The sequence below is a fragment of the Canis aureus genome, chromosome 8, assembly GCF_053574225.1.
Source record: "Canis aureus isolate CA01 chromosome 8, VMU_Caureus_v.1.0, whole genome shotgun sequence".
Lineage (NCBI taxonomy): Eukaryota > Metazoa > Chordata > Mammalia > Carnivora > Canidae > Canis > Canis aureus.
In genome coordinates this window covers 60,195,219-60,212,386 of record NC_135618.1, presented here as the reverse complement: position 1 = coordinate 60,212,386, position 17,168 = coordinate 60,195,219, and the positions used below count along the sequence as shown (strand labels likewise).

At 49.6% G+C, this 17,168-nt stretch overlaps 1 protein-coding gene across 3 annotated transcripts in view; it reads right to left on the bottom strand.

Annotated features, from left to right (window-relative positions):
- The window catches only part of ITGAL (integrin subunit alpha L), a 42,481-nt gene that overhangs the window by 11,454 nt on the left and 13,859 nt on the right, over positions 1-17,168 (bottom strand). For all 3 annotated transcript variants that reach the window (XM_077907294.1, XM_077907296.1, XM_077907295.1), the window contains 16 exons: positions 16,365-16,438; positions 16,147-16,279; positions 13,051-13,202; positions 12,567-12,704; positions 11,883-12,080; positions 11,639-11,769; positions 9,937-10,097; positions 9,636-9,787; positions 8,075-8,164; positions 6,509-6,565; positions 6,342-6,415; positions 5,862-6,003; positions 3,736-3,846; positions 3,301-3,380; positions 3,079-3,165; positions 1,345-1,420 (listed from right to left, as the gene is read on the bottom strand). In XM_077907294.1, the coding sequence (XP_077763420.1) occupies positions 1,345-1,420; positions 3,079-3,165; positions 3,301-3,380; positions 3,736-3,846; positions 5,862-6,003; positions 6,342-6,415; positions 6,509-6,565; positions 8,075-8,164; positions 9,636-9,787; positions 9,937-10,097; positions 11,639-11,769; positions 11,883-12,080; positions 12,567-12,704; positions 13,051-13,202; positions 16,147-16,279; positions 16,365-16,438 (1,856 nt within the window). The remainder of the gene's footprint in view (positions 1-1,344; positions 1,421-3,078; positions 3,166-3,300; positions 3,381-3,735; positions 3,847-5,861; positions 6,004-6,341; positions 6,416-6,508; positions 6,566-8,074; positions 8,165-9,635; positions 9,788-9,936; positions 10,098-11,638; positions 11,770-11,882; positions 12,081-12,566; positions 12,705-13,050; positions 13,203-16,146; positions 16,280-16,364; positions 16,439-17,168) is intronic.

Here is a 17,168-nt window from a genome sequence, read left to right as displayed (position 1 = left end):
ACAGTTAAGCCTGTGGCCCAAGGTCACACAGAGCTGGAATGGTAGAGCTGGGGCTTGGATCCATGCCTGTCCAAGCCTTCCCGGCTATTGGTGGGGAAAGGACTGGTCTGCCAAGCTCCTTGGGGAACCCAGAGCCATCCCAGTGAACATTAGAAACCAACCCAACTGGCCATTCTCAATGCAAATGAGCATCTGACCTCCCCAAGGGCCACTCTCCTCCATGTTTTGTCTAGGGGAGATGACTCCAGCCTCTGTTCTAAAGGGGCTGCCTGACCTGGGGTTCCTTTCCTGCTGGGCTCCTGCCCCAGTCTGTCCTGATGCCAGCAAGGCCTTTGGTAAGACAGTCTCTCTGGGGCTCAGTCTCCTCCACGGGAAAATGAGAATGCTCTTGGCTTGGTCAATGCCTACTCCTCTCTCAGGGGTTACCTCTAAAAAAGCCTCAGACCCCTCGAGCTTTAGACTCAGGGGCTGTCTTTCTTTGTTTCCATAATGAAGATTGCTATTTCAGCCGCGAGCATATGGCATACAAAGTGACAGATCATTGACTTAGAGGTTAAACACATTAATTTTGGGGGGTGCCTGGGTGGCTCAGTTGGTTGGGCATCTGCCTTTGGCTCGGGTCATGATCCCAGTGTCCTGGGATGGAGTGCCAAGTCAGGTTTCCTGCTGAGCGGGGAGTCTGCTTTTCCCTCTCTCTCTCCCTCTGCCCTCCCCACGCCAGTTCTCTCTCTCTCTCTCTCAAATAAATAAATACAATCTTAATAAATAAATAAATAAACAAACAAAAAAACACATGAATTTTGGTATTCAAATAAGGGCCTGAATCTGACTCTTCCCCGCTTAGTAGCTGTGTAGCCTGGCAAGCTACTCAACCTTTCTGTGCTGTGGACTTCTTGTCTGTATGCTGGGAATGACAACGCCTCTGCCTTATGGGGCCTCACAGTCAGTGTGAGAATCCTGGGGTGGGGGTCACATACATAAAGCACCAGGCACAGAATTTGGCTCCAGTGAGTAGTCAGGGGCCCTGCCTTACTGCTGCCTCCACACCTAAGCTGCAACAGTGGCTCATTAAACATGTGAATGAAAAGCTAGGTTGTCTCTCAGAGTGCTTCTGCCTCTCAAGTTCTGAGATCCCACTGACAATGCATCCAGCACCGGAAAGGAGCTGTGCAGCCACTGGCCACTGGAGGCTGTGAGGCTCTCTAGAAAGGATCACAGCATGGGCAGAGGGAGCTGGGTTCACGGAGGATAGGGCTGTGTCTGGTTGGTCTCTGCAGCCTCTGTCCTCAGGACAGAGTTGGAAAATGTATGATCCAGAAGGGCCTCTCACACAGAAGCTCATACCTGGTAGAAGTGTTCAACAAAGTACATCTTGGGACCTTTTGGGGTGAAGCCGACATACAGTGTGGAGTTCTCCTTGCTGCGGAGAGAGAGAGAGAGGAATGGGGGTAGAAAGAGGAGGAGATAAGGACCCAGTCTCCAGTAGAGCAGGGGCCCAGGCCTGGGGAAGCTCTGAGGGACCCTCTAGGGACCAGGAAGGCATGCTCTCATGGAACCTTTCCAGCACTCTTCTGTTTCCCTTTGGAAAGCAAGGCTCGTGGAAAGGGCCAGTCCGCTGCCCAGTGTCTGGCAGAGGAGGGCCAGGGCTGGAACCCAGGCCAATGTGCCTCTGGAGCTGTGTTTTCCCCACCACACAGGTCCCTGCCTCATGAGGGTTTCCACTGTCTGCTGGGTTCTCCTGCATAACAGTACCAGCCTCTGGCTTCCTCTCCATCTCATCCATCTAATGACCTTCCTAACATCACTGTCTGATCCTGCTACCTCCCCACTTAGAATCTGCCTATGGCCCCCAGCCATCCACAAGGGTCAGGCCCAAAGCTCCTCATGTCCACATTTGCCCACCCAGTGCACCCCACACATACCCGCTGTCCCCTGCACACTCCCTACTTCCCAAATCCACACCATTGCTTGCTGCTTCCTTTTGCCCAATGGTTTTCTCTCTGATGGGGACATCCCTTCTCCTCTCTGGCCCCTGTCTAACCCTTCGAACTCTCCAGACCCCAGTTCAAGCCCTTGCCTCTCTGTGAACCCTTCCATCTCTCCACCAACCCAAATCATCCTTCCTCATTCTAATTTAATACCGTACTTCAGACAGTATCATTATGTATGGCATTTGTGTTCAAAAGCACCAGAGATCTTGGCTCAGTCACTGTCCCTGTCTTTCTCTCCCTGAGCCAGCTTGAGAAAATTGGTCTGCTTTTCTGGCTTCAATCTCTTTTCTGTCAATGAGAAAATCCAACGGGTCATCCCCATGGGTCCTTCCTGCCATAACCTTCTGAGACTCACTGATTCTGTGTGCACATGAGCTTGGCCTTTCCTGCCTGCCCATGAGCTTTCTGTGGGCAAAGAGCCACTGTGAACAGTCTCTCCTCCTCTCTCTGTGCTCCTGACCCCTGGGCGGGGGGCGCATCTAGCATGGGGTTTTGGAGTCAAACAGACCCAAATTCAGATGCAGCATCAGTGTTTCCTATCTGTATGACTCTGGATGAGCACCCTTCTCAGAGGCTGCTTGTTCACCAGTAAAATGGAAAGAGGCACGGCTGCCTCATTCCAGGGGCAGCCCCAGCTGTGCAGGACAGCTGGCACAGGCATCCGACACAAGGTCAGCATACAATACGCTTTTTCTTCCATCAGTAAACTGCTGATCTCAGAACTCTTAAAGGCCTCCATTGTTTTGGGTATTGAAAACTCCTGAGGGGGGCACCTGGTTGGCTCAGTGGTTGAGCCTTTGGCTCAGGTTGTGATCCCAGGGTTCTGGGATTGAGTCCCATATCACACTCCCTGCAGGGAGCCTGCTTCTCCCTTTGCCTATGTCTCTGCCTCTCTCTCATGAATAAATAAATAAAATCTAAAAAGAAAAAACAACAACAACAACAAAAAAACTCTTGGGGTTGTGGTTGGAATCAGTTCTAATTACCCCTGGGCAGGAGAGGATGAGGCTTTGAAGGAGAGCCCTGGGAAGCCAGGCTGAGGCCCTGGCTCAGGAGGCTGGGGTTGGGGAGGCTGCTCATGACTTACTCCTCAGTGAGAATGTTGATGGGGTACAGGACTGGGATGGTGGTGGTGGCCAAGTTGTTCTCCAAGAGGCCGGAGTCCTCATTGTGACTGCATTGGGACAAAGCAGAGGGCAGTGTGAGGGAAGGGTGTGGGCAGGACCACCCGGCAGTCTGAGTGGGGAGGGCAGCTATGCCTGTCCGGGGTGGGTTGGGGTGGGGAGACGGCTGCCTGGGGCCTGCTTACCAGCTCACATTGGCGTGCAGCTCAACAGAGTCCCCCCAGGAGCTGTTCAGCAGCATATGAAACATCACCTGGATAGCAACCTGGCAGGGGAGAAGAGGGGAATGATGAGGGATGCACCCCATGGCCCCCATGCCCAGCTGCTGTGATACCAGTGACCACTGGTACTTATCCCCCAAAACAGGTGCTTTAGCCCCGTTGTACAGATGAGGATACAAAACTCCAAATGATACAAAGTCACCTGCTTAAGGTCACAAAATGAATAATCAGACAATCCAGGTTTGTCTGAATCCAAAGTCTAGGCCATCCTTCCCTTTGAGGTGGGAGGTGGACGGGGGTGCTGTTCTTTACCCATCTCCTGCACCCTTCACCCCCCACCCCCACCCCCGAGCCCAGAGCCCTTTAGTGGCTTGGCTCCTAAGGGCTCGAAGCACTCACCACACTGCCTGCTCTAAAGATGGGAGAGCTCACATTGCAAGAGACGATCCTGTTCATAAGCTTGGCTACCTCAGGAAGCTCCTCGCAGCTCACAGGTATCTGGCTGTGGGGCTGGAGGTGAGAAGAGACGGAACAAACTTCTTAGTGGGCAAGGCTAAGGTTTCCCAAAGCCACCAGCCCTTGGGGCCCATGCCCCCCTGGCTCCATCCCTGCCATTCTCAGAGAGGGGAGCCCAGAGAATCAGGGGTACAGCCAGAGGATTCGTTCAAAGATGTTCACCACAATGCTACTTAAAATTGTAAAATTCCTGAAATGATCGAAGAGTTCCAAGAGATAGGAACGGTTTGGCCCGCTGTACAATCCTAGGAGAGGATACAGGGAGATTGTTAAAATGCCCCTACTACATCTATACAGTCAGCAACCGTTTTTCAAAGAAGCCAGAGCCTGATTCTGGGCTAAGCAGCCCATAGCCATCCATCTTCATCCTCATCTGTGAGAACAGATTTCAGCCTCAGATTGGGGAGGGAATTTGATAAGGAAACAGAGGCCTGCTGACTTCCCCAGGTCCCACCCCTGGGCCCTCTGGCAGGGATCTGGTAGGAATTCGAACACAGGTCTGTCTGACTCCGGATCTTGAGTTCTTAGTCACTCTATTAGATGCCCCATAAGGAAGCATTTAATGTTGCTGATAAGAATAATTCAAATGTCCGTTGACAGATGACCACTGGATAAATAAATGTGGTCCATCCATACAATGGAGTGTTATTTAGCCTCAAAAAGGAAGCAATCTCGCACATGCTATCACACGGATGCTCCTTGCAAACACCATGCTAAGCAAAGAAGACACACAAAAGGACAAACTCGTATGATTCCATTTCTGTGAAAAATCTAGAACAGGCAAATCCATAGAGATGGAAAGTAGATGAGAGATCACCAGAGCGGGGAATGATTGCTTTTGATGGATTGAGAGCTTCTGTTTGAGATGATAGAAAAGTTCTCCAAATGGATGCCAGTGGCACAACACTGTGAATGATCTTAATGTTACTGAATTGTATGCTTGTAAAGGGTTAAAAGGGCAAATTGTCCATTATGTGTATTTTACCACGATAAACATTTGTTGTAAAAACAAGGAGCAAAAATAACCAAATGGAGAACAAAATGGCAATTACTTAAAACAAATAGAAAATGAACGAATATGCAGTGTGATTTATACGTATGTATAGAGATACACAGCAGGATAACCACCTAAATATTAAAAGTAGTAACTGCTGAGTTGTAGGAGCATAGGGTGATTGTTTAAACTTCTCTATGACTTTCAACTTTCTGTGGTAATCATGTATTACTTCTGTTCTAATAATTTAAAAAATAAAAGTTGTATTTAAAACAACCCAGGCCGGGGTACCTGGGTGGCTCAGTGGTTGAGTGTCTGCCTTTGGCTCAGGGTGTGATCCCAGGGTCCTGGGATCAAATCCCACATCGGGCTCCCCACATGGAGCCTGCTTCTCCCTCTGCCTATGCTTCTGCCTCTCTGTGTTTCTCATGAATAAATAAATAAATAATCTTTTTTTAAAAGATTTTTTTAAACTTTATTCATGAGAGACACACAGAGAGAGGCAGAGAAAGAAGCAGGCTCTATGCAGGGAGCCCAATGGAGGACTCCATCCTGGGACTCCAGGATTATGCCCTGGGCCGAAGGCAGGCACTCAACTGCTGAGCCACCCAGGCATCCCATAAATAAATAATCTTTAAAAAATAAATAAATAAAATAAAACAACCCAGGCCACCCCGCAAAAACACGTTGGTCACCTTAGGTAGGAGGGAGTCTGAGCTCACTAAATCTGTGTACACCTTTCTGGTCACCAGAGCCAAGAGCTTGTCACACTCTCCATTCCATGCAACCCTCTTGCTAGCCCTGCAGGTGTCCCCAGTCTCACTGGTGGCAGGATCTGAGGCCCACAGAGGGTGAGGGTGGCCATCAGGCTGAGAACCCGGATGAGGGCCTACGGCTTCTACACACCATCTGCTGCCTATATCTTCAGATTGTCCTGTCTGCCTGAGGCTCTCTGATGGGAGCAGAAGCTTCAGGAACAGGTATGGCCTCAGGCAGGCCCTGCTTTGGCACTCACCTTGAGCATCTCTACTTTGCGGAAGGAGAGTCCCTGGGGGAAGCTCAGATTGAGGTGGACGGAGTAAGCGTCTTCTCTCAAGTTACTCAGTATCAGCTCCACGGAGAGGCTGGCAGAGGGGATCAGGCGCAGGACTCTGGATCTGGGGGCAGGGCCAGGGAAAAGTTACGGGGGCCAATGTAAAGGAAGCAGGATAGAGATGGGGCTTTCAGAAGTGAAGGATCAACTAGGTTAGAAAAAATGAATACATCAACATCAGCTGTTGCACATAGGCTGAGCAATTCGACTTCATCAGATCCTCACAGGCGTGCCCAAGGGACTGGAATATCTCAGAGAGGAGAACTAAGGTCCACAGGACAGATCTAGTGAATACAGATGGAGTCCTTCTGACTCAAAGCCCCCCTGCTCTTTGGAGCACACAGGAGCTGCCTCAGGAAAACACCAGGTAGAAGAGGAGGGCCTGGGGGCTTGAGGCCTTACCCTGCTGGGGAGAACGAGAGCCCTAGGTCTGCCTCACACTTCTTGTCCTCCCCGCAGTTCTTCTCAAAAGGGATCTGAAAAGCCAAGAAGAGAGATGAGGAGGCTCAGGCCCCAGACCCAGGAGGGAGGGACCCTGGCCTCTCCAGCTGCCCCCCTTCTCTTCTTACCTCCGTGTTCGCTACGTGTGGTAAGGGTCTCAGGATGGGCCGGATGTCCCTGTCCAGCTGAGCACAGAGTGGTGGGAGGGCCGGGAGGCAAGACAGATTAGCTGAGGCAGCAGAACTCTTAAAGGAGGGCTCAGGGGGCTCAGAGCTGGGGACTCAGCTGGGCCGACTTGGTCGGCCCCTCTCAGGAGCCAAAGCCTGCCCCAGGCAGCACTTCACCCTCCTGATTGGGCCCAAGGAGCCCTGGGACAGGAGGCTGTGCTTCTGAGGCTCTTAGTTAGTTGCGGCCATGTGACCAGTGAGATGTAAGTGTAAGCATCACGTGGATTTTCAGGACCTAAAAGGGCAGGCGTGTGCTCTTCCACCCTCTTTCCCACATACTGTGCTCCCAACACCCACAAGCTCTGGCATTTCTGTTGTCTGTGCTCACGCTATGCCTTCTTTCTGAATTCCCACCTCCCCTTCTATACCTGGGGACTTTAAGGGTTTCATCTTGGGGGGAGGCTTTCCTTGTCCCCTACACATGTCACACAAGATTATATGGCCACACTGTATCTAGCTTTACCACAGCCTTACACAGCATGTCATGACTGTCTGTTGACTTCAGAGCAAACTGTGAACCTCTTCTGGGTAGGGAACATATTTTATTTACCTCAGTGGAGCCAGTACCCAGAATAGGGATTAGCACAGGCCAGTGCTCAATCAGCTTTCCTTAAGTGCCTGATGAGCACCTGGTGGGCAGGGGCTTCAATTTTTGGTGAGCACGCCATCATTCCCTTCACATCTCAGGAGGGTGAGCATGCATGGGGGAGTGCTCAATGCATGCCGCCAAAAGCCATGAGAAAGCATGCACTTAGCAGTCATGGTGCTCCAGCTCTAGGAGAGGCCTCACAACTTATTTTATTATGAGGACACAGTCCCAGAGAGGGACAGAACCTGCTCAGGTGCTCACAGCAAGAGAAACAAAATCCACATTTTTGGTCTGGTGGGTCCAGGCTCTTTCTACCAGATCCTGCTGCCTTCAGACAGAAGCTAAACCACCAGCTGAGTGTCAAGGGTTTGAGGAGAGGAAATCTGGCTTTGGCCCTGGATGAGGAGTGTGTGATCAAGTAGATGAGAATAGATACTGCTTTCCTCTTCTGTTATATCATCATGGCACCCCGATTCGGCTTTGAGGAAACTACTCGATCTCAAGGGAATACACTTTGGTGAAAAGGCTGACCAGAGTGCCCTGTATTCCTGGAATTTGCACCATGAGCAGTTCTAGGACCCTGGTGAGGTCCGAAACTGATGCTTAGTAGAGACCTGGAGTAGATCCACTGGAGGTGCCATCTCCTGAAGAGTTCATTCATTATTCCTTCCTCTCAGGAGCTCCCAGAGCCTCCACTTAAGCTCCCCTTTCTTCCCAGTCTTGCTTTGCCAAATATGAGCTCCCATATGTTCCTTTCCTGCTGAAGTAGCTGTATTTGGTTTCTAGTGCTTAAAGCCAAAGACTTCTATAATACAGTCTTGCTAACCTGAAATTCTACTCTCCCCTGTTTCCTATACACAAGAGTGATCTCTTCTTACCGCACGTTGGTCCCTCGGTGTCTCTTCTTCCTCCCAGAGAGAGAAATTTAGAGAGACGTTGATGGGAGAGATGAGGTCTTGAATGCACACCTGAGGGTGATGAGAACCACCTACACTGTGAGTTTAGTCTTCCAATTAAATGCTCACCTTGTTCCTGCTTTACAAATGATGAGGTTCTAGCACCAGGGATTTATCATAGGCCTGGGGTTGCTTCTCAGCACAAATATCATCCTCAGCCCCAATTCCCATGGCAGACATCGCTGGTCAACCACCCCACTTTTCCCAGAGTTCTGACCAAAGCCCCCAAATCCCTGTCAAACCGTTCTAGGCAACTATTATCAAAGTTTGCACAAGAAAAGAATATTTTAGAATAACTAGAATATCCTAGTTCCTTGAGAACAGGGATAGGTCTTGACCTTTTATGTTATTACAAGTCCCTCACACTGGCACTTTGCAGGCACCCAATCATCTTCACCTGAACTCCTTCACCAACCTGAAGAGGCAGGCATTATAAACCCCACATCAGAGATGCGGAACATGAGGTCAAAAAAGGTGACCCAAGTTTCCTAAGGACTAAAGCTAGGAAGTGAGTCAAAATCCATCCAATTCCCAAGTTCAAGGTATTCCCATTACGACACACTACCTCTTCTTTGGCAAATTTATGTTGAAAACTTCCACCTTTTGTGGGGGGTGGGGTGTAAGGAAGCAGAGGGATTCTGAGTGCAGGAATAAATGAATGACACTGGGTGATGGGTATTTGGGGGCTCACTAAGCTATTTTTTTCTGCTTTTGTATGTTTGAAATTCCCCATAACAAAAAATTTAAAATGAACCTCAAAATCTTTTTGTTTTTAGAGAGCAGAGGTGAGGGACAGAGGAAGAGGGAGAGAGAGAATCCCAAGCAGACTCCACGCTGAGCGCAGAGCCCAACACAGGGCTCAATCCCACGGCCCTGAGATCACGACCTGAGCCGAAATCAAGAGTTGGACATTTAACCAATGGAGCTACCCAGATGCCCCTGAATTTCAAAATCTTATACACCAATCCCATACTCAGTGTCTTATGAATATTTAAAGCATCAGGATAATTTGCCATCAACCCTAACTTTACACGGGACTGTTAGAAGCAAACTAAATTTGGGCGTCTCAGCAGTTGCTCAAACTAATATTAAAAAAACTTTTTCTGTGATGGATGTTAATATAAATGACCAGATGTACCTGACAAATAAGGATGTACCGCTGTGACTCAATATTTTGTAGCTATTAAAATAATTATGAAAAGCTGGGTAGCAGCATTAATATATGATATGCGGAAAAATTACGGGAAAAATGGGAAGTACTTTCTAATGGCAACCATGTTAAAAAAGCACCTCCATCCATAGGCTAAGGATTAGAGAAAGTGTGCTAACGGTATTATTACCACTATTACACAGTTGAGAAAATGGTGGTGTAGAGAGAAAGGACTTGTGACCCAGCTGGACGGTGACCAAGCTGAGCCTTGCACCGAGGTCACCGAGATCACCACCCCCTTACTTCCCAGGGCAGCCCTGCTGACTCCCTTACCGGGAAGTGAAACCAGAGCTTGATACAGGACCAGTCTCTGGTGACGGCTATGTTCCCGCTGAGTTCCTGTCTCCCTCCTGGGAACAGCCCCCGGCTTCTGGTCCGATGGCCATCCAGCTGCAGAGTGTAAATGAGATTGGCAACCAGGCGACCTGGGCAGGGGAAAAAGGAGGAGTTGAAGGGTGGCAGTGGCGGGGGGGGGGGGGGGTGGGGGACAGGGGGAGGTGGTGGGTGGGAGTGGGGCCATAAGCCTGCATTTGGGGTGGGCAGCTATTCTGGGGCATGAGGGAACAGCACTCACCTCGAAATTGTAGGGTGAGAGGCTTGACCTGGAAACAGACTGTGATATTAACTCCTTCCTTCTTCTTGTTACTGGTTGAATGGGAGCATTCCACTTCATGCACTGGGATCTCCGCCGGGGAGAAGGATATATGAGTGAGGATATCCACCACAGGCCGGGAGCTGCAGAGCAGAAAACAACCAACTCTCTCTCTCTCTCTCTCTTTCTCTCTCTCTCTGGGCCTCAACTGCAATCCCCAGTCAGACCCAGGGTTCCTTCTATCAGCATCCAGAGGACTCTCCTCCCTGAAAGCAGACCCCAACCTCACTGTCTCCTCGAAATGGTAGTAATAACGATAATTCATTAGGGTTTCCCAGTTCTTCCTAGCAGCCTTCTGACCCATTTTTCATATGGAACAATGAGCTTTTGCAGGGAGACGGGGCATTTGAACCCAGAGAAGGAGATAGAGACAGAGAATCCCAAGCAGGCTCCATGCCCAGCACAGAGCCCACAGGGCTCAATCTCACCACCCTGAGATCACGACCTGAGCTGAAATCAAGAGTCAGATGCTCAACTGACTGAACCACCCAGGGCCCCCAGAAGAGTGAGCTTTTAGAAAGAGAAGTCATACCGAGCAACTTCCATGCTTATAATGTTTCACTGATGCCACATGGAGTTGAGAATAAAATCCAAACTTGTTACTATCCATACCACACTGCCTGTTCTCCCATCTTATTTCCTCCCACCCTCTTCCTTGGCTGATGTTACAGACTTTGCCTGCCTCATGGCCTCAGCACATCTTGAGCTTTCTACACTGAAGGCTCTAACTCCAGATTTCTGCAAGCCTGACTCCTTCTCCAAGTCCCAGCTCAAATATCACCTCCTCAGAGAGGTCGTTCTTGGCTACCCAATCTAGAGGAAGGCTCCCGTATTCACAGAAGTGCTGACTCCCAGCACTCACCACAATTTGTAATCACCTACCTGTGTGCTTACTTTTTTATTATGTATTTCCCCACATAGACACTCTATACCCAATGCCTGGTTCAGTATTTAAAACACAGCAGGGGGATGCCTGCATGGCTCAGTGGTTGAGCGCCTGCCTTTGGCCCAGGGCGTGATCCTGGAGTTCCAGGATCGAGTCCCACATCGGGCTCCCTGCATGGAGCCTGCTTCTCCCTCTCCCTATGTTTCTGACCCTCTCTCTGTGTCTCTCATGAATAAATAAATAAAATCTTAAAAAAAAAATAAAAAGAAAACACAGCAGGTACTCTAGAAATGTCTACTCATTATATGATGTTACACCATGCCTCCAGTAACGGGAAGACAGGGGAAAGGCAGGAAATGTCATCATCATGTCAAGGATGAGAAACTGAGGTCCTGAGGAGCTAAGTGACTGGGGTAAGATAGATCACCCAAAAAGCAGACGGCAGAGCTTCTACTTGAATCCAGGTGACCATGTTCTTTTTTTTTTTTTTCCAGGTGATCATGTTCTAGAGCCATCACAGGATATTGTTTTTCAAGGAGGTTTTATTGTCAGATAGGCCTGGGTTCAAATCCTATGCTGTCATTAAATTGTTAGCTGTTTAAATCAGAGTAAGACATGAAGGCTGTGTAGGAAAAGAACCTCTCTGACAAGGTTGGAGACAGACCAGAGGAGTCCCACCTACTACATGGGTAGCTGTTCAAAGGATGAGAGCTGAGATTCTCATCAGCCCCATCTTACCTGAGTACGATCACCTGCCCCTCAGCTCCCACAGCCACGTCTGTCAGGCCATCTCCTCCAAGGTCTTTTACCCCATGGATGGAGCGTCCGAACCATTGAATTCCTGAGAACACCTGGATCCCCTCTATCCGCTGAGACCAAGAGAAAAATTTGTGAGCTAAGCCTGGAGGATAAGAGTCAGGCCAGGCCAGTGGGGCCTGGGCTGGGAGGCAGGGCTTGGGTTGGCAGGCAAGGTGCCTCTCACCTGACTCGGCTGGGGGCTCAGCCCACCATGCTGCCCGTTGAAGATGTACACAGCGCCCTTCTCCTCCAGAGGGGCCCCCACTGCCACGTCCACCAGCCCATCCCCGTTGATGTCAGTCAGGGCAGTGATGGCGGCTCCAAACCGCCCAAGCGGGTAGCCGGGTTCCCCCTGCAGTTCCGAGACAGCTTCAAACCCCAGCTGTGAAGGAGCAAAGTGATAGGTCCCACCTCAGTCACTGGGCAAGCAGCAAGTGTTTGCAGGGTGTACCCCATGTACGTGGAGAACACTGAAGAAAGGTCGGACGTGGTCCCACACAGGCAGACTGACCTGGGCTCAAGTCCCAGCCCCACCCCTTGCTGTCTGGGTGACCTTGGGGCTTTGGAAGGTGACCCAGCCTTGCTAAGCCGCAATGTTCCCACTCAGGAACGAAAGCTCAGTTTCCTGGAAGCTTACTGTGTGAAGACCAAACGAGTTGTCGTGTAAATAAAAGGTAAATAAAAGGTTTGGCCCTGGGCCTTGCACAAGGCTTACCTGCTTCCCCGCCTCGCCGCAGTCCTGGTGTCAGCTAGTGTTGTCGGTCATTCTAAAGCTCTGATTCATTCAGGGAAAGTCAGAATAACTGGGACCTGGGTTGGCCTGGAATCTATATCTCCTACCCCTTCCATTCTATGTCCTGGTCCCTACCTGCTTCCTCTGGTAGATAAACACCCGGCCTCCTCTCTGCTCCCCATAGAACAAGGGAGCTCCGATCAGCAGCAACTCCATCTCCCCATCTTGGTCTATGTCAACACCACACAGCTCGCCACCAAAATAAGAGCCAATCTGCAGGGAGAAAGAGATGTCTGAGGATGCACCTGTGAGCTGGGCTTCTCTTCCTCCTCAGCCGTACCATGTCCATCTCACTTTGATCCCTCAAATGCAGGTGCGTGTCCTCCCCCCTCAGAGCCTGTGTGAGTCCGGACAAGGTGGGCTCTCTGAGGTTCAGTTTCTTAAGCTAGCAGGTGAAGATGACAACACTTACCTCAGAGGGTTCTGTGGGGACTGAATGTGACAGGGCTTGGCACAGGGCCTGAGGCACAGTGAGTGGCTGAGTGCTCGCAGCTGGCAGGGCACATAACCAGTGCTATACCAGTCCCTGATCTGCAGATGCCCCTGAAGCCATGCTCACCTGGTTCCCATCTATTTTCTGGATCTGGCTCCAGTGTTCTTTGTCCTTTGACTCCTGGAACAACACCACCCGCCCCACATGCTGGTATCGGGGGGCTCCAGCTGCCAGCAGCGAAGTGAGCCCTCGGGAGTATAGCCAGGTCACTGTGTAACCTGAGGGGGATGGAGAGAGAGAGAGAATGGGAGAGAGGGAGGGCAGGGGTTTGGAATTAGAACCACAATGGCTGCTGGAAGGAGGTAAAACCCAGAGGCAAAAAAGGGAGAGACTGGGAAACTGGGTTTGTAGCAAAGATGCATTGAAACAGTCTGAGGGCCTTCTCCTGAGAAAAGGAGCCATGTGCTCTGAGTGGCACAAATCCTGCCATCTTGGTTCAAAGCTGCATTTCTCAAACTGTGGACAACACATAGGCCCAGGAAAAAGCAGCCATGTATGATAGGCTCAACATGGTGCAACTTCCTGAGCCTCAGCTGACCCGAAGTTTGGTAGGGGAGACTACACTTTCTAAAAACAATAAAATGAAGGGGCGCCTGAGTGGTTCAGTCAGTTGGGTGTCTGCCTCCAGCTCAGATCATGGTCCCAGGGTCCTGGGATCGAGTCCCGCATTAGGCTCCCTTCTCAGTGGGGAGCCTGCTTCTCCCTTTCCCTCCTGCTCCCTCCACCCCAATCATACTCTCTCCCTCTCTCAAATAAGTAAATAAATAAGATTTATTTATTTATTCATGAGAGACAGAGAGAGAGAGAGAGAGAGGCAGAGACACAGGCAGAGGGAGAAGCAGGCTCCATGCAGGAAGCCCGACGTGGGACTTGATCCCTGGACCCCGGGATCACTCCCTGAGCCGAAGACAGACACTCAACCACTGAGCCACCCAGGCATCCCAGGTTATTTCTTCTTGAAGGAGCAACATTGCTGGCAGTATACTGAAAGACACAAAGCTCCTTGAAGGCAGTTAGGAGCTATAGTATAAGTGGAGTGGTTACTAGACCAGACCTTGGGGTTACACCACCTAGGCTCCACTTACTTGTTCTGTGACCTGGGGCAAGTTATTTAAATTGTCCTGGGATCAGTTCTTTCATCTATAAAACAGAGGTAATAGGGATGCCTGGTGACTCAATCAGTTGTGCGACTGACTCTTCTTAATTTTGACTCAGGGTCATGATCTCAGGCTCCTGGATTGAGCCCCACATCAGGCTCCATGCTCAACAGGGAGTCTACTTAGGATTCTCCCTCTCCCTCTGCCCTTCCCCCTGCTCATGCTCTCTTTTTCCCTCAAAACTAAAAAATAAAATAAAATCTTAAAAAAAATAGAAATAACGGGCAGCCCAGGTGGCTCAACAGTTTAGCACCACCTTCAGCCCAGGGCCTGATCCTGGAGACCCAGGATCGAGTCATACGTCAGGCTCCCTGCATGGAGCCTCCTTCTCCCTCTGCCTGTGTCTCTGCCTCTCTCTATGTGTGTCTCTCATGAATAAATAAATAAAATCTTAAAAAAAAAGAAATAACAAAAATACCTACTTGTAGGGTTGTTGTAAGAATAAAATGAGATAAAAAAAAGATAAAATATGTCAATATATGTCATGCACTTAGACTAGTGCCTGGCACATACTACTTACTCAGTAAAAAAAATGTTGAGAGATTGAGAAATCATAGAGGATAGCCTTCCTTAGAAGGGTATATGCAAGATGAATGGCACCAATTTTCCCAAGGAAATTATGTAATAAAGTCTAAGTGTTTTGTGAGTTTAATAAAGACATGGTCCAACCTTATACAGGGGTCATGGATAAGGCCAGGTGATGGGTTTCTAGGTAGCTCCCGGAAGCAGTGCTATCCCAGGGCTCTTGGAGCCAGTCTATGCCTTGACACAGCATGACTATGGGAGCATGAACCAGAAGAACTATAACTTCTGTACACAAAGGTGAGGCCTCTCTACCGTCTGAGGCTGGCATCCCCTTGGGTGGACGAGGAGCCACAGAGCTGTGCAGGATAAGCTCACAACAGTGACACCCCGAGGCAGAGAGAAACAACAGCAAGTGTGGACTGACCAGACGCCTTTGCTCTGTGCTTGGCCATCTGAAGAACTCTTGAGGTGAATCAATCTTTGAGTTCCTGGACAATTCAAGAGGAGGAAGCCTCAGGGAAGAACTGCTGGTCCTCCTACTAATGAGACAGGTTGCTATTAAACGAACCCAGCGTTTAATTTATGGGTAAGACATAGAAACGTTGCTGGGTAGGCAAGCTTGAGCAAGCTTAGGATGGGATGGTTTGAATAATGCTGGCTGGAACTGGTCTACAAGGGTGGTCCTTAACTAACTAGAGATTTAGGTTGGGGGGAATACTGGCTTTGTGTGTTAAAGTTAGATAAAGGAGGCAGTTGGGGGATATGAGCTAAGGGGTGGCTGGGTGGCATGCAAAAGGCCTGCTCACAGGCCACTTATTTGCTACCTGTAGGAAATAGCTCGTCCTGGGAGGGTCAGTGTCTCTGGGATTCTGAAGGCCTCAAGATATCCAAGCCTCATAAAATACGGAAAATAAAAAACATGACTACTATGCAGCAGAGGGGTTGTTAAGGGAAAAATTAAGAATGTTAGAGCTGGGCAGCCCCTGTGGCACAGCGGTTTAGCACTGCCTGCAGCCTGGGGTGTGATCCTGGAGGCCTGGGATCAAGTCCCATGTCAGGGTCCCGGCATGGAGCCTGCTTCTCCCTCTGCCTGTGTCTCTGCCTCTCTCTCTGTGTGTCTCTATGAATAAATAAATAAGAATCTTAAAAAAAAAAAAAGGAATGTTAGAGCCATGTTTAAATTCTAAGTGTGTTCATGCTGTTTGCTTAATTGCTTTCCTTATTATTTTAAAAATCGGTAAGTGACTCCTGCCCCTAAGACCAAAAGAATCCAGCAGAAAAGAAAAGTACTTGGGCAGCCCTGGTGGCTCAGTGGTTTAGTGCCACCTTTGGTCCAGGGCGTGATCCTGGAGACCTGGGATCGAGTCCCACGTCAGGCTCCCTGCATGGAGACTGCTTCTCCCTCTGCCTCTCTCTCTCTCTCTCTCTCTCATCAATAAATAAATAAATAAAATCTTTTTTAAAAATGAAAAGTACTCACCCAAATATCCTGCTCTCGCTTCTGGTGTTAGTGGTTCATTCCCAACAAATGCGTCATCTTGCAGGTCTGCCTTGAGGTCTAGAAAGCCCCCAGCCCAGTCCTTGGCTCCGACTGCCCCTACAATGCAACGGTCCTGCCCAGGGAAGGAGACAAGTGGGCTTAGCTACATTCCCACAACATCCCTCAGCCCCCCTGTTCCAGGCACGTCACCCACCTACCTGGCTGATGTCAGCGCTGAGCCCACTGGAGGACAGCTCCATGTTGAAGGAGGTCAGGTCCTGTTTGCTTGTGCCTGAGAGCAAGGTAAAGAGAATGGGTGGACACCCAAGGAGCAGCAGGGACAGTGACACTGGAGAAAGACTGAGAAAGAAACCTGGCACTGACCTTCAGGCAAGGCAGAAAGAGTCCACAAGACCATCAGACTGGCAGTGAATTGAAGTGGAGTCTGATGTGAAACTGCGAGCCCCAGACTCCACTCAGCCAAGATGTAGCTCTGCAGCTCTGTCCTCACTCAGGCTTCCCCACTGTCCAGCCTGGTGAACCAGGACTCAGCCCCTTGCTCCTTCCCTTCTCCTCGTTCTTTCTCCAACATGTCACCAAATCAGGATGGTTTTATGTTCAAAATGCATTTCCCCCTTCTCTGAATAGTGTGTTTTGCCAGCACAACGGTCCCAGCCATCCTACCCTCTTGTTTAACTCTTGTACTAGCTTTACTCACTTGGTCTTTGACTTCATTCTTCTTATCATGTCTTTTTTCCACAGAGCAAGTTGGAGTATCTTTTTTTTTTTTTTTTTAAAGATTTTACTTATTTTTTCATGAGAGACACAGAGAAAGAAGCAGAGACATAGGCAGAGGGAGAAAGAAGCAGGCTCCCTCTGGGGAGTCCAATGCGGGACTCGATCCCAGGACCCCAGGATCATGACCCGAGCCAAAGACAGACACTCAACACTGAGCCACCCAGGTGTCCCTGGAGTAATCTTTTTAAAAAATGTATATCAGACCACACATTTCCCTTAAAAAC